The 15,413-nt window shown below is 50.8% G+C and overlaps 1 protein-coding gene across 3 annotated transcripts; it reads right to left on the reverse strand.

Moving 5' to 3' along the window:
* Positions 1 to 564: 564 nt before the first annotated feature.
* RBM42 (RNA binding motif protein 42) lies at positions 565 to 10,699 on the reverse strand. 3 transcript variants are annotated; one of them, XM_012437949.3, is made up of 10 exons: positions 10,451 to 10,699; positions 10,068 to 10,212; positions 6,672 to 6,756; positions 6,504 to 6,578; positions 4,899 to 4,964; positions 4,648 to 4,823; positions 3,874 to 4,206; positions 3,519 to 3,636; positions 898 to 1,092; positions 565 to 808 (listed from the first exon to the last, which is right to left on the reverse strand). In XM_012437949.3, exons 1-10 carry the CDS (start codon positions 10,576 to 10,578, stop codon positions 696 to 698), a joined length of 1,434 nt encoding a protein of 477 aa, XP_012293372.1. In that variant the 5' UTR covers positions 10,579 to 10,699; the 3' UTR covers positions 565 to 695. The 3 variants fall into 3 exon arrangements, with proteins under 3 accessions (XP_012293372.1, XP_012293380.1, XP_064237537.1); XM_012437957.3 differs by lacking the exon at positions 4,899 to 4,964 and having other exon boundaries at positions 4,648 to 4,802; XM_064381467.1 differs by lacking the exon at positions 4,899 to 4,964 and having other exon boundaries at positions 10,451 to 10,587.
* Positions 10,700 to 15,413: the final 4,714 nt, after the last annotated feature.

Genomic DNA, 15,413 nt, shown 5'->3' on the forward strand with positions numbered 1-15,413 from the left:
CTGGAAAGCCCCACAAGAGACTTAGGGGTGGACAGTTCCTTCAGGAAGGGTCCCCTCACCCACAGGTCAGCGCTCTGGCACCCCCATCCTGCCCTGACCACTCTGGGCCCTCACTGTCAGGGCACTGGGCCTATTTTCTGCCACTGGACCTTGAACTCTAAGGGTGGAGGGCCCAGGACTTTCAGTCACCATCGTGTCCCCAAGCACTGTCCAGACCCTCGGTGAGAGTCTGCTGGATGGAAGAGGGCCGAGAAGGCTATTAGTTCCAGAAGGGTAGGGCCTAGAAGATCCCCTACCTTGGTGCTGAGAACACAGGAAGCAGCTGGAACACAGGTCTGGGCCTCAGCTTGTTTTCACCCTTGCCATCCACCCCTGTTCTCCTCTGGAATACTTGGCACTCAGCATGTGTGGAAGAGGTTTGAAGAGGGAATGGGAGCACAGGAAGGGCTCAGAAGCGCCTGCCTGGGTGTTCATCTGGGTAAACTCTCCAGGCTCCCTGCCACTTCCAGGTGTGGGGAAGCCAAGCCCTGCTCCCCACAGCATGCTTCCACACCCAGCCAGGGGTGGAAATGAACATAAATTTATTGAAACTGGTTTTGGGGTGGGAGGTGGATGGATAGCTGGGGGGTTTCCAAAGAGAACTGAGGAAGGAGCTAGCGCCCGGCCAGGTGGGAGCGGGTGCCCAGCCACAGACCCTATCTCAGGCCCAGCTTCTTCTTTTCCTTCTGCTTCTTGCGGACCACGTCCAGGTTCCGGTCCTTCCACATGCTCTTGCGAAGCTTGATGGGGCGCGAGCCCACATACTTCCCTGTGGGGACAGAGGGTTCAAGGCAGGCTCGGGTCAGGCTTAGGCCAGTGCCTGCCACACCCGATTTCCCCAGGAGCAGCCTCACCCACCATTCATCTCACGCATGGCGCGCACGTAGTCACTGGGGTCCTTGAAGCTGACGAAGCCGTAGCCCTTGGTCTTGCCTGTGCGCTTGTCACGGATCACCTTGGCCTTAAGGAAGGATGGGAAGCGGCTGAAGGCGCGTGCCAAGATGTCATCGTTCACCTCATTGCCCAGATCCCCACAGAAGATCCGGAAGTCATCTGGGGGGTGGGGGGACGATATCAGAAGATGCAGAGGCTTTGCCCGGTGTCTACCTTGTCTGAATGACCCCACCTTTTCAGAGGCATCCAGTCTCTGCCTAGGGACCTCTTAGTAATAATGGCCAACACCTACTGACCCTGTGCCAGGAGCTCGGCTGAGCACCTGGAGGGAGGTTTCCATTTCTGGCACTCCCAATGATGCTTTTACACTGAGGCACAGAAAGGTCAAGTCACTGCCCAAAGTGACACAAGCAGGAAGTGGCAGAGCTGGGAAAAGCAGCACCTGGCTTGAGTCCTTACTTTTAACCTTGAATTGCACTGCCCTCCCCACCCCAGGGCCACCTCACTCATTCCCCTGGTAACACTGCTCTCTGCCTCAGCCCTGGCCTTTCCTCTGAGCCTTGGTGTTCCTTGGTCCCCTGACACCCACTGGCTGACCATCATGGCACCTCAGGAACATGGGCTTCATCTTTCCTCAGCCCTGCTTCCCCTGCAGAGCCTGCCCTAACGCCCCCTTGAGACCTGGACATACACTGCCTGCTCCTCTGCCACGACTGCACCCAGCTGACATTCTCACGCTGCCTCTGGGTTGGGCCTGTGCCTCTGCCGAACATGCTCCGTCCCAATGAATTCCTGTCCCCACAAGGCGGGGGATGAGGAAGATGAGGCTTAAAAGGCTAAGTGAGCCAAGTGCAGTGGCTCACGCCTGTGATCCCAGCACTTTGGGAGGCCAAGACGGGTGGAATCACTTGAGGTTAAGAGTTCAAGACCAGCCTGACCAACATGGTGAAACCTCATCTCTACTAAAAAAAATAGAAAAATTAGCTGGGTATGGTGGTGAGTGCCTGTAATCCCAGCTACTCGAGAGGCTGAGGTGGGAGAATTGCTTGAACCCAGGAGGCGGAGGTTGCCGTGAGCCAAGATTGCACCACTGTACTCCAGCCTGGGCAACAGAGCGAGACTGTCTCAAGAAAAAAAAAAAAAAAAAAAAGGCTAAGTGACTTGCCCAAGGTCACAAAGCTAGGGTTTTCTCTGGGCCACGTAGATGTTCCAAGGAGAGAAGACAGAAGTCAAACACTGAGGCAGGAGGGGGTCCATGTCCTTCTTCAGCCATTGCTGTGGCTGCCCCATGGCTTCTGTGGTGATTTGGGACATTCTAAGCACACGTTAGGCCACGCCAGGAGCAAAGAACCGGACAAACGACGACTGCCCTGGATGTTTCCAAAAACATACACAAAACAAAGAGGTAGGAAAGCGACTGTTCTTAAGATATAATCGAGGGACATAAAATTGCATGCTTCCTGATTCAGGGCAAAAACATGAATAGCTCTAACAGAGTTTTAGGATGCCTAAGGAAATACGCATATAAACCTTATATATGCATATAAGATATGCATATAAGATACGACTGCAGAATCAGTTAATTTTCTTAGAGATGATAATGGTATTATGATATGCAAAAAATATCTCTTTTTCTTTTTTTGAGATGGAGTCTTGCTCTGTTGCCCAGGCTGGAGTGTAGTGGAGCGATCTTGGCTCACTGCAAACTCCACCTCCTGGGTTCAGGCAATTCTCCTATCTCAGCCTCCCAAGTAGCTGGGATGACAGGCACCTGCCACACGCCTGGCTATTTTTTATTTATTTATTTATTTTGAGACAGAGTTTTGCTCTTGTTGCCCAGGTTGGAGTGCAATGGCGCGATCTTGGCTTACCGCAATCTCCACCTCCCGGGTTCAAGGGATTCTCCTGCCTCAGCCTCCCGAGTAGATGGGATTATAGGCATGTATCACCATGCCCGGCTAATTTTGTACTTTTAGTAGAGACGCAGTTTCTCCATGTTGGTCAGGCTGGTCTCAAACTCCCATCTCAGGTGATCTGCCTGCCTCGGCCTCCCAAAGTGCTGGGGTTACAGGCATGAGCCACTGTGCCTGGCCAAAATATCTCTTTTCTTAGGAGATAAATACTGAGGTATTTAGAAGTGAAGTTATTATGTCAGTTATAACTTGCTTCCAATGACAAACCATCTACATACACAAAAAGGAAAAAAGTGAACACAGCAAAATGTTAATTGCAGAATCTAGGTGGTGGATAGAAGGCTGTTTACTGTGCTATTCTGTGTTTACAATTTTTCCTAAGAGTTGGGAGACAAAATGCTCTCTGACCTTTAGGAAGCCAGGTGCTTCCTGAGTAAAACAGGGGCTACAAAACCCCATGTCCCAGTTACCCCCACCAAGCTCCAGCCCATGGCTGGGTAAGGAACAGGCCCCTGAGCCACAGCCTCCCCTCCCCGAGGTAGGCTAACAACAGCACCCACTCTACTGAGATGGATGGAGTTACTGGGCTAACCCTCCCGGCCCGAGGCCAAGGATAGCAGCCTGGTTTGACCTTGGCCGACCCATGCCTGACCTCGAGCTTCAGCCACTTACCTGCATCCCACTCCAGCAGGCTGGGGTCCTCCCAGCTGCTCCCCGCTGCTGTGCGAATGCAGCGTTTCAATTTCTCTGGCTTCCCCTTCTTCTTGTCTTCACCCAGGGGCTCTGGGACCTGCAGAGAAGAGGGGAGGGGTGCAAAGGGCTTGGTATTGGGGTCTCCCACTGTCTTTTGGCCCCTGGGCCCCCTGCCACCGTGGTAAGGGCTGGATGTGCTTCTGGATGTGGGGAGCATGTGTCCACCTCCCTCCGCCCAGGTCCTACCACTGCCCAGTCTGTGGTATGGAAGTTCCTGGGACCCTGTCTGTCCCCCCATCCCCTCTATTCCCTCACTGCTAGACTCCCTGCTCACCTCGAGAGCCATGAGGCCAGGGGGTGGCTCTGGCCGAGGGGGCCGGGGCCGAGGACGCAGGGACAGGAGTTCAGGAATGCGCAGTGGGGGCAGGAGGCCTCGGACGACTTCCAGCGGGAGGGGCAGGGGCTCAGGCTCGGGCAGTGGCATGGCCAGGGCCAGCGGCAGGCTGGGCCCAATGACGGCAGGGCCAGCTGGGGCACCTCCTGCCCCCACGGCCACAGCCGCACTAGCCTCCTCCAGCCCAGCCGCCGCCGCCACCACTGCCTCTTCCTTTTCTTTCAGGCCTAGCCCCAGGCCTAGGCCCAGCTCTCGGGGTGCTGCTGGCTCTTCCTGTAGGTAAGAGGAGAGCATGACGAGGGCTGGCTCACAAGCTCAGACCTTACTCTCATCGCCATTCCATCCAACAAACAAGTGCCTGGGGCCCAGAGAGCAGCCCAGAGACACCCAGGCACAGAAGGAATCTCCAACCAGACAAATGCAGAGCAGGAGGAACACAGGCAGAGAGAGACAGACAGCCACAGACAAGAACATCGGGAACAATCACATGAGAAATACTCCAATAGCACGTGTTTCTCTCTGTACTCCCTTCACAGAAGGAGAGAATAGATTTTGTCACAGAAAGACAGATGCAGAAAGAGACAAAGGCAGAGGGAGAAGGTAGAGAAACGAAAAGCCAAGGGAGAGGCCGACTCAGACACAGCCCATAGGGCCAGGATGGATGGTGTCCCCGCCCACCACACCTCTGACCATTAGTTTCCTTTCCACACTCACCAGAGGGGGCCTCAGCGCAGCCATGGAGCCTAGTGGGGGCCCTGGAGCCCGAGCCATTGGTGGCAGCATCATGGGTGGTCCAGGGGGCCCAGGCAGAGGGGGGCCCACGAGGGCCTGGTGAGGGGGCCGCAGGGCCATAGGGCGGGGGCCGGCTGCTGCAGAGGAGAGAGCGGAATCTGTCAGGGTGTTAGTGGGGAGTTCCAGGGCCTGGGGGGAGATATGTGGCAGGGCTGATGACCCTGGCCCCTCACCTGCTCTCTGTAGCACGTGGGGGATGAAGGCTGGACGCAGGATAGGGGCCCTCTGGGGGGCCACAGCTGTGGGAGAGAGAGATGGGGGTGTGTGTCATGGGGGACAGGGGCACTTGGGGCAAGGTGTGCACATGTGTGTGTGCAGTCTCAGGATCCAAGAAATCCTGGAGAAGAGTCTGGGGAGCCCTCCTGGAGATATGGGGCCTCTCCCCTGGTTCAGTCCATGAAAATTTACCAGAGGTGCTCCTCCGGCTCAGCCCTGTGGCAGGCAATGCTGGGATACACCAACAGGCCCAGGGTCCTCAGGGAGCTCCTGGTCCAGAAGAGGAGGGAATGGCGGCATCACTAGACAAGGAGAGCCCACGGGGACCAGGGCTGGAAGCAGGGAAGCCCAGGCAGAGGGATCAGTGCTAAGAAACGGGAGCCTAGGGAGCCTCTGGCGCCCAGGGCCAGCCTCTGACCCAGCCAGGCCTAGGGAGGGCTTCCTGGAGAAAGGGACCTGTGAGCTGAGACCCGAAGGGCAATGAAGCATTAGGCAAAGGGTGAGTGGGAATATTATTGGCAGGGAGAAAACCTATAAGCAAAACCTCTTCCCTTTTCAGTTTAGTGTAGAAGAAGTGGGGATTAGAGAGCATGGTGAGAGGGGCTGCGCGGCCAGCAGGCACCCAAGCACAGCTTGTTTGTTTGTTTATTAAGCACAGCATTCTTGGCTGAGCCATGGGTATCCTGAGGGCAATGGGGAGCCATAGCAGGGTTGGAAGCTGGGCAGGGGAAGTCAGATTTGCATTTTAATCAAAACCATACTAAAAAGTAAAAGACATTACAACTTCTCAGAGATCATCAGATTAAAAAGTACTAACAGGATTTAGGTAATGTAAGTAGCATGTTTGGTTTAATAGAGATTATACCATAATTTTACATCCAAATAAGAACACGCATCCTTTTCATACATATAAGGAAGTAGTGTCCTACAAACTGACAATTGACAGTGCAAGTAAAGGTTACCTAAGGAACAAAAGGTGGAATGTGGAAAATGGCCTGGGGGAGGATGGCTGGAAGATTACAGCCAGGTGACAGTGAGCAGGGAGAGAAGGGACATCAACAAAAGCACTGCTGTCACATTCCAGAAATGTGCGGGCTGCTGGGATCTCTCTGCAAGGAGCTAGGTCACACAGGGTTGTGACTGCCAGAGGAAGAGCCTGGTGCTTGTCTGGTCGGTCTGTCCATCCCATCAACAGACAGTACACAATGCTTCCTATGCAGCAGATACTGAGACTTCTGCCCCTCATGGAGCTTACATTTCAGAGAAAGCAAAAGATGATAGCTATACTACATAAGAAATGGTATAGCTTGTTATAAGGTGTTAGGTGCTGTGGGAATTTGGGAATAGGACTGACAGCAGGAGGGTTGGTTTGCAATGGTCAGGTTGAAACAAAGTTGACTTGACATAATCAGGAAGGACATGATCAAATTTGTGCTTTAGGATGACAACATCAAGTTAGGGTGAAATGCAAAGGGTGATTTGAGCGAGGATTTAGGCAAGAGGCTGAAGTCATGTAAACAAGAGTGCCTGATTAAATGTGGGGTCCCTGGCCCCAGACTCACCTGCTCGCCGCAGGAACATGGCTTCTCGAGCCTCTGGACTGTCCAGGTGACTCCGATCTCCAGGGCCAAAGCCAACTATTGGGAGGGGAGAGACAAGGATGGTGGGAGGAGAGTCCTGGGCACACGTTTTTACCACCCGACCCCCTCACCTTGCCACTCTTTACTTACCAGGACCCACAAAAGGAGAGCCACCCACCATGGGAGGAACTACTGTGGCTGCAGCGGCTGCCCGGGCCTCCAGAGTCTGCTGGACCTGTCGGGGGAGAGGTCAGGGTGAGGGGCCTGACTCAGCACTCCCCATCTGCTGTGACTAGCTCACCCCAAGAGGCCAAGAGCTTCATGCTTAGTGCTCTGTATATGGCTATCTCAGGTCTCAGCTAAAATGCCACTTCTCGGGGAGGCTTTTGGGATCACACTAGGGCTCCCTGGCCCCGGCTTCTCTTACCACCTTATTTCATCTACCCTATAGCACTTAGCACTGACTGAAACTGTGTTCAGCTTGTCCTCCCCATCTCCTATGCACAACCTCCATGCAAGCCACCATTTGCTCCTGCCTAGATTACTGTATGAGCCCCTTCCTCCATCTCCTGGATTCTGCCCTCGTCCCTTACAGTCTATTCTTTTTTTTCTTTTTTGAGACTGAGTCTTAATCTGTTGCCCAAGCTGGAGTGCAGTGGCACCATTGTAGCCTACTGCAACCTCCACCTCCCAGGTTCAAGCCATTTTCCTGCCTAAGCCTCCTGAGTAGCTGGGATTATAGGCACGCACCACCACACATGGCTAATTTTTGTATTTTTTAGTAGAGTAGGGGTTTCACCATGTTGGCTAGGCTGATCTTGAACTCCTGACCTCAGGTGATCCACCTGCTTCAGCCTCCCAAAATGTTGAGATTACAGGTGTGAGCCACCATGTCCAGCTTACTGTCTATTTTTACACATCCAGAGCTAAGCTGTTAACCTCGAAGTTGGACCACATTATCTTTCTGCTCAAAATCTTTCAACAGCTCCCAATCTCACAGCACAAGCCAGGGTCCTTTTTTTTTGTTTTTTTTTGTTTTTTTTTTTGTTTTTTTTTTTTTGAGACAGAGTTTCCCTCGTTACCCAGGCTGGAGTGCAATGGCGCAATCTCGGCTCACCGCAACCTCCGCCTCCTGGGTTCAGGCAATTCTCCTGCCTCAGCCTGCTGAGTAGCTGGGATTACAGGCACGCGCCACTATGCCCAGCTAATTTTTTGTATTTTTAGTAGAGACGGGGTTTCACCATGTTGACCAGGATGGTCTCGATCTCTTGACCTCGTGATCCACCTGCCTCGGCCTCCCAAAGTGCTGGGATTACAGGCGTGAGCCGCTGCACCCGGCCGCCAGGGTCCTTTTTTTAAAAAAATTTTTTTTTGAGATGGAATCTCACGCTGTCGCCAGACTGGAGTGCAGTGGTGTGATCTCGGCTCACTGCAACCTCAGCCTCCCAGGTTCAAGCGATTTTCCTGCCCTAGCCTCTCTTGTAGCTGGGAATACAATCAAGTGCCACCACGCCCAGCTAATTTTTGTATTTTTAATAAAGATGGGATTTCACCATGTTGGCCAGGATTGTCTTGATCTCTTGACCTTGTGATCCACCCATCTCAGCCTCCCAAAGTGCTGGGATTACAGGTGTGAGCCACCACGCCGGACACCTCAGGACCTTTGCATTGGTAGTTTTCTGCTGGGAATGCTCTTCCCCTAGACATCTGCATGGTTCCCTCCACTGTCTCCTTTGTATCTTTGCTTAAATGTGATTTCCTCAGAAAGGGCTTCTGTGACTGTGCTAAGGAACTTCCATCTTTCTTAAAATACTTTTATTTATTTACTTATTTTGAGATGGAGTTTCACTCTGTTGACCAGGCTGGAGTGCAGTGGTGTGATCTCAGCTCACTGCAACCTCTGCCTCCCAGGTTCAAGCGACTCTCCTGCCTCAGCCTCCCAAGTAGCTGGGATTACAGGCATGTGCCACCAGGCCCGGCTAATTTTTGTATTTTTTTTTTCTTTCTTTCTTTCCTTTTTCTTTCTTTCTTTCTCCCCCACCCCCCGCCTTTCTTTCTTTCTGAGACAGAGTCTTGCTCTGTTGCCAGGCTGGAGTGCAGTGGCATGATCCCAGCTCACTGAAACCTCTGCCTCGAAGGTTCAAGCAATTCTCCTGCCTCAGCTTCCCAAGTAGCTGGGACTACAGGTGCATGCCACGACACCCAGCTATTTTTTTTGTTTTTAGTAGAGATGGGGTTTCACCATGTTGGCCAGGATGATCTTGATCTCTTGACCTTGTGATCCAATCACCTCAGTCTCCCAAAGTGCTGGGGTTACAGGTGTGAGCCACCCGGCCCGGCCAATTTTTGTATTTTTTTTAGTGGAAACCGTGTTTCACTAGGGAGGCCAGGCTGGTCTCCAACTCCTGACCTCAAGCAATCCGCCCACCTCAGCCTCCCAAAGTGCCAGGATTACAGGCCCCAAAAATACAGTGATTATTTTTGTTTTGTACTCAGCTATATGCTGAATGCCTAGAAAAATGACTGGTGCATAACAGGCACCTGATAATTATTTGTTGACAGAATGAACAAGTTTCATTTGCTCATTTTCATTTTTTAACTTTAAGTTTTTGCAGAGACTAGGTCTTGCTCTGTCACCCAGGCTGGAGTGCAGTGGCATGATCATAGCTCACTGCAGTCTTGAACTCCTGGGCTCAAACAATCCTCCTACCTCAGCCTCCCTAGTAGCTCTGACTACAGGCTTGTGCCACCAGGCCTGGCTAATTTTTCTGCTTTTTTTTTTGTAGAGACAGGATCTGTGTTGCCCAGGCTGACTCCTGGCCTCCAGCGATCTTCCTGCCTTGGCTCCCAAAATGCTGGGTTACAGGCGTGTCCAGCCTATCTTCATCATCATAATTTATCTCTCCTTCTCTACTATTCATATATGGTTGGCTATTGAGCACTTGAAATGTGACTAGGAATAAGGAACTATTAAATATAAATTTTAGGGCCGGGCGCAGTGGCTCAAGCCTGTAATCCCAGTACTTTGGGAGGCCGAGGCGGGTGGATCACAAGGTCAAGAAATCGAGACCACCCTGGTCAACACGGTGAACCCCGTCTCTACTAAAAATACAAAAAATTAGCTGGGCATGGTGGCGCGTGCCTGTAATCCCAGCTACTCGGGAGGCTGAGGCAGGAGAATTGCCTGAACCCAGGAGGCGGAGGTTGCAGTGAGCCGAGATCGCGCCATTGCACTCCAGCCTGGGTAACAAGAGCGAAACTCCGTCTCAAGAAAAAAATAAATAAATAAAATAAATAAATTTTAAATACATCAGAACATTTCCGTTATTGCAGAAAGCTCTACTGGACAGCATGCTCTAGAATATAAGCTCCCAAAGGGCAGAAATGTCTGTCTCAGTCATTACTGTGTTCTCAGTGCCTGGCACATAAAATATTTGTCATGCTAATTAGTCAACAAGCCAAAACGTCAACAGCTCTCTGTACACAAACACCTACTGTGTTCGAGGTATTGTGTTCCCTAACTTATATGCCTTAGCTCAACCGTACCTGCTGGTATGTGTTGGTCGCAATAATTGGGCGGATCACAGGAGCCGCTGGGACCTGCATCGCTTCTACCGTGGGGACCGTGGGCACTGCAGGCACAGCAGCTGGGATTCCGGGTACTGGAGCCCCCAGAACTTCCTGCTCAAAACTGGAGGAATAGAACAGACACCAGAGCTCAGGATCTCGTACCAATTTTGGAACTCTGGATATACTGCGCGGGGACCCTGACTCCTGCCAACCTCTCCCCTATCCCCACACCCACAATCCCGAAGGTCCCATTTCCCCATATGAGAGCCGTATCTCTGGCCAATCGAGGCCTGGAGGCTCCGGGATTCGGAGGCTCTGGCTCTGGGACGACTTTCATCTCTCCCTGTCCTGGGCCTTACAGGGCCATCTCCGCCTCCATTTCCTTCAAGCGTTCCTCGCCGCTCTTGCCCGGGATGCCAGTGCCAGGGCCAGGGACCACAGGTCCTCCTGCACCCGGGAGTCCCGGGGCTGGCCCCGCCCCAGCCATCGCTGCCGCCGTCGCTGTCGCCGCTACTACTGTCTCAGCCCGGCCGCCGCCGCCGCCGGTTCTGCTGTCTACTCTCCGCCTTCGTCAGGGTGGGCTCCCGAGGATGACGTCCAGCAAAAGCGACGGGAGCTGGCACATGACGTCATACGTCCGGGCGCGAGGGCCAATGAGACCTAGCCACACCCTCAGGGGGAATATAGGCCAATCAGAGTCAGAGAAGGACAAACAAACGCAAGAACCTGGGCCTATGACAGCGCAGCGAAGATAGGCGGTTCCGCCTTCCTGGAGGAACACAGGCTAATGAGAGCAAAGCAAAGTCAGTTGGTCCCGTCCCCAATGTGGAATCCGGACCTTTGAGAACGCAGGAAAGTTCGGAGGCCCCTCCCGTGCCACCGCGAAGTCCGTGCTGGAAGTTTTAAAAGACGCTGAAGTCGGCGTCAGCCTCAGGGTTGGGCAAGGCTAGGAGGCCTAGCGGGGGTCTGGGACTGAAGACTGGGGGCTCCTACCCTGGGGTAGGTTGACACTCGACCTGTGGTTCCCATGAAGACTAGAGATGCCCAGGAGGAAGCACTTGACCCTGGCTTCGTGGCGGAGGACACCTGAAGACATTTAAAGATGAGACGAGATGTTCAGGGTGGGAGCCAAGGCCCACACTAGTGCAACGCAGAGGGGCACGTGCGTAGGCTGGGTGCCTGGCCTTTCTTGGGCCACAGCTGACCCCTCTTTTTTTCCCCCGTAGCCCTCAAAGTGTTTTATTCTGATTATTTTCAAACATGCACATTAGAGGGACTAGTATAACAAACTCTTAAGTACCTCTCAAACGCTACCAATATTCGACACTTCTGGATTTCACTTGATCTATGCTTCTCTTTTTAATTTTAATTAATTAATTTTGAGACAAGAGTCTCGCTCTGTCGCCCAGGCTGCAGTGCAGCGGTGCCGTCTCGGTTTATTGCAACCTGCACCTCCCAGGTTCAAGCTATTCTCTTGCCTCAGCCTCCCGAGCAGCTGGGATTATAGGAGGGTGTCACGACGCCTGGCTCATTTTTGTGTTTTTAGAGGACACGGAGTTCCACCATGTTGGCCAGGCCGGTTGTGAACTCCAGACCTCAGGTGATCCGCCCGCCTCAGCTTCCCAAAGTGCTGGGATTACAGGCATTAGCCACCACTCCCAGCTATTGTATATGTATGTATGTATGTATTTTTGTATGTATTTATTTATTTAGAGGCGGAGTCTTGCTCTAGTCGTCCAGGCTGCAGTGCAGTGGTGCGATCTCGGCTCACTGCAACCTCCACCTCCTGGGTTCAAGCAATTCTCCTGCCTCAGCCTCCTGAGTAACTGGGACTACAGGCGTGTGCCACCACGCCCAGCTAATTTTTGTACTTTTAGTAGAGACGGGATTTCGCCATGTTGGCCAGGCTGGTCTCAAACTCCTTACCTCAAGTGATCTGTCCACCTCGGCCTCCCAAAGTGCTGGGATTGCAGGCGTGAGCCACTGCGCCTGGCCAACCAGAACTATTTTTTAAAAGTACCCTTAACTATGCCATTATGAATACAAATTAATTTCTTAGTATCATCTAACACCCAGACTGTTCAGTTTTCCCTGTCTCAAAAATGTCTTCATACAATAGTAAAATCAGGATCAAAACAAGGCCCAAACATTGCATTTGATTGTCTTTTTTTTCCTGTCAAAACTTAATTTTTGCTTGCTCCGATGTTTACTAACAAGAAAAACTTTAATTTTATTGGCTGCCTTGGTTTCTTGAAACTGCAGCCTGAATCAGTACAAATGAATACCTGCCTGCCTCCTTCCTTCCTTCCTTCCTTCCTTCCTTCCTCCCCTCCCTCCCTCCCTCCCTCTCTCTCTCTCTCTTTCTCCATTCCTCCTTTTGCCTTCTCTTTATTGAAGAAACGGGATCATTTATCCTATAGGGTGTCCCACCCATATTTTGAATTTAATTACATTCTTTAATTTTGTTTCGCTTGTTTCTGACTGCCTCCTGCCTCTTTCCCATATACTTGTAGTGAGAGCTAAGGCTGGATGAGATTTAGATTTAATTTGGTAAAAGCACACTTCATAGGTAATATTGTATGGTATCATATCCCATGGTGTCCTACTGGGGAATCCCATCAGAAGCACAAGATGTCTGGTTGCCTGCCTTCGGTGTCAGGATTGATCAGTGCTGTCATCCTGGTCTATCCATTTGAAGAAGCCTAATCAACCTTTCCCCCAATAGTTTTAGTAGCCCTTGATCATCATTACCTGTATCCATCACTTAATCAATGGCAAATGGTGGTTTTTGAATTCTATTATTCTCTCTGAAGTTATTAGTTGTGATTCTTCCATAAATAACCTCTTCATTAGAAATTTGGTTACCTTTGGCTGGGTGCGGTGGCTCATCCCTGTAATCCCAGCACTTTGGGAGGCCAAGGTGGGAAGATCACCTGAGGTCAGGAGTTTGAGACCAGCCTGGCCAACATGGCTAAACCCCATCCCTGCTAAAAATACAAAAATTAGCAGGCATAGTGGCATGCACCTGTAATCTCAGCTACTTGGGAGGCTGAAGCAGGAGAATCACTTGAACCCAGGAGCCGGAGGTTGCAGTGAACCAAGATCTCACCACTGCACTCCAGCTTGGGCAACAGTGGGAGACCCTATCTCAAAAAAATAAAAAACATTTTTTCGGTTCCTTGTTCACATATAAGAAAAATAGAGGGGCCGGGCACATTGGCTCACACCTGTAATCCCAGCACTTTGGGAGGCTGAGGCAGGTAGATCACCTGAGGTCATGAGTTCAAGACCAGCCTGACCAACATGGAGAAATCCTGTCTCTACTAAAAATACAAAATTAGCTGAGCATCGTGGTGCATGCCTGTAATCCCAGCTACTCAGGAGGCTGAAGCAGAAGAATCGCTTGAACCCGGTAGGCGGAGGTTGTAGTGAGCCAAGATCGTGCCTGTGCACTCTAGCCTGGGCAACAAGCAAAACTGTCTCTCTCACACACACACACACATACACATACACCCCACACACACAAAGAAAAATAGAGAACATGCTTCTTTCCTTCTTTTACATATAAAAAACATTTTCAAAATAATGAGTGGGTTTCTAGTACTTTTCAAAGGTGACTTCAATGAGGTATATGTGTATGAGTGTCAACATGAACTTACACATTCAGACATATTTGATGTGCTTCAAACCACTGTGGTACTTTTTTTTTTTTGAGACAGAGTTTTGCTCTTGTTGCCCAGGCTGGAGTGCAGTGGTGCGATTTTGGCTCACTGCAACCTCTGCCTCCTGGGTTGAAGCAATTCTTATGCCTCAGCCTCTTGAGTAGCTGGGATTACAGGCGTGAGACACTGCACCCAGCCCGACTGTGGTACTTTTTGCTGCTCAACATGTCCCACTTTTGGCCAGTGAGAGCCCTTCAGACTGGCTCCTGAGTCCCTTTGACTTGGCCACAGTAGTCTTGGAAGACTTCTTTGCTTCCTGGTACAAACTATCCTGTACACATTTTGCACATTTCTTGCCTCAGACCTGGAATCAGCTGTTTTCACAAGGGTCCCTGGTTCTTAGAAATAGTACTTAGAGACCACAGTCTGTACACTAGTGCTTCTCAGTGTTACTGAGGTGTCATTATATTTATTATATATATCAGACCTTTTTAGTGGACTTAACTAGGAGAATGTGTGTGTGTGTGTGTGTGTGTGTGTGTGTGTATTTCTCTGAAATGGAGTCTTGGTCTGTTGCACCGGCTGGAGTGCAATGGAGAGATCTTGCTCACCACCACCTCTGCCTCCCAGCTTCAAGCAATTCTCCTGTCTCAGCCTCCCGAGTAGCTGGGATTACAGCCAAGCACCACCACGCCCGCCTAATTTTGTATTTTTAGTAGAGACGGGGTTTCTCCATGTTGGCCAGACTGGTCTTGAACTTGTAACCCCAGGTGATCCACCCTCCTCGGCCTCCCAAAGCACTGGGATTATAGGCATGAGCCACCGCACCCAGCCTTGAAATACATATTTTTCAGAAAGAGAGAAATCATGACTTTCTTCTGATATTTCCAATTCAAATGAAAGATTATAGGGTATTTACTTCTTTGATTTTATATTTGTTATCTTTTTTCATTTACACTAAAAATCTTGGTCCCCAATGACATTAGATCTCTTCTTCTTTGCTTAATATATAATTTCAAAAACTGTAAGGTAGAGTCTCAAAAATTTAAATGGTCTATTTTATCAAAATAATAATGCCAGTGTTACTACTAACAATGTGACTCCTGTACGAAGTTTAAGATTTTGCTGAGTTCAATAGGAGGTGGGGGCTGGGAACTGTGCTGAGGAGAGAGAGGAGAGAGAGGAGGAGTGGGCTCACTAAGGTCAGTCATGGGAAAGCCAATGTGGACAGGCTGGGAAACAGCAGCCAGGGCAGGAGGAAAGCTGGCAGAAGGAAGGGGCTCTGGTGGCCAAGAGAGGAGCTGTGTGGGAGATGGACAGCGAGGTTCAAGATCATAAAGCTGACAAACTCCCAAATGTGAAAACTTACTGCAACACCAGTAAAACTACTGTCTGTGTTTGTCTTTTTTCTGGGATCAGGCAAATTAAATATAACGTTCACTTAATTTATGAAAAAAAAAATTATCGAGACAGGGGAAACTATAATCCCAGCAGGTGAAGAATTGGGAGACAGAGGCGGCAGATCACTTGAGGTCAAGAGTTGGAGAGCAGCCTGGTCAACATGGTGAAGCCCCGACTCTACAAAAAATACAAAAATTAGCAGGGCATGGTGGTGTGTGCCTGTAATCTTAGCTACTGGGGAGGCCAAGGCATGAGAATC

The sequence above is a fragment of the Aotus nancymaae genome, unplaced genomic scaffold, assembly GCF_030222135.1.
Source record: "Aotus nancymaae isolate 86718 unplaced genomic scaffold, 86718_ANA_hifiasm-v0.15.2.pri h1tg000028l, whole genome shotgun sequence".
In the NCBI taxonomy this organism is placed as follows: domain Eukaryota; kingdom Metazoa; phylum Chordata; class Mammalia; order Primates; family Aotidae; genus Aotus; species Aotus nancymaae.

Bases quoted from the DNA above. Each gene is read 5' to 3' on its own strand.
- RBM42 (XM_012437949.3), bottom strand. From the start codon at position 10,578: ATGGCTGGGGCGGGGCCAGCCCCGGGACTCCCGGGTGCAGGAGGACCT. The intron at 6,757-10,067 runs GTACGGTTGAGC...CTCCCCCGACAG, and splicing joins CGACCAACACATACCAGCAG to GTCCAGCAGACTCTGGAGGC. The intron at 3,637-3,873 runs GTGAGCAGGGAG...TCTTCTCTGCAG, and splicing joins CTGGCCTCATGGCTCTCGAG to GTCCCAGAGCCCCTGGGTGA.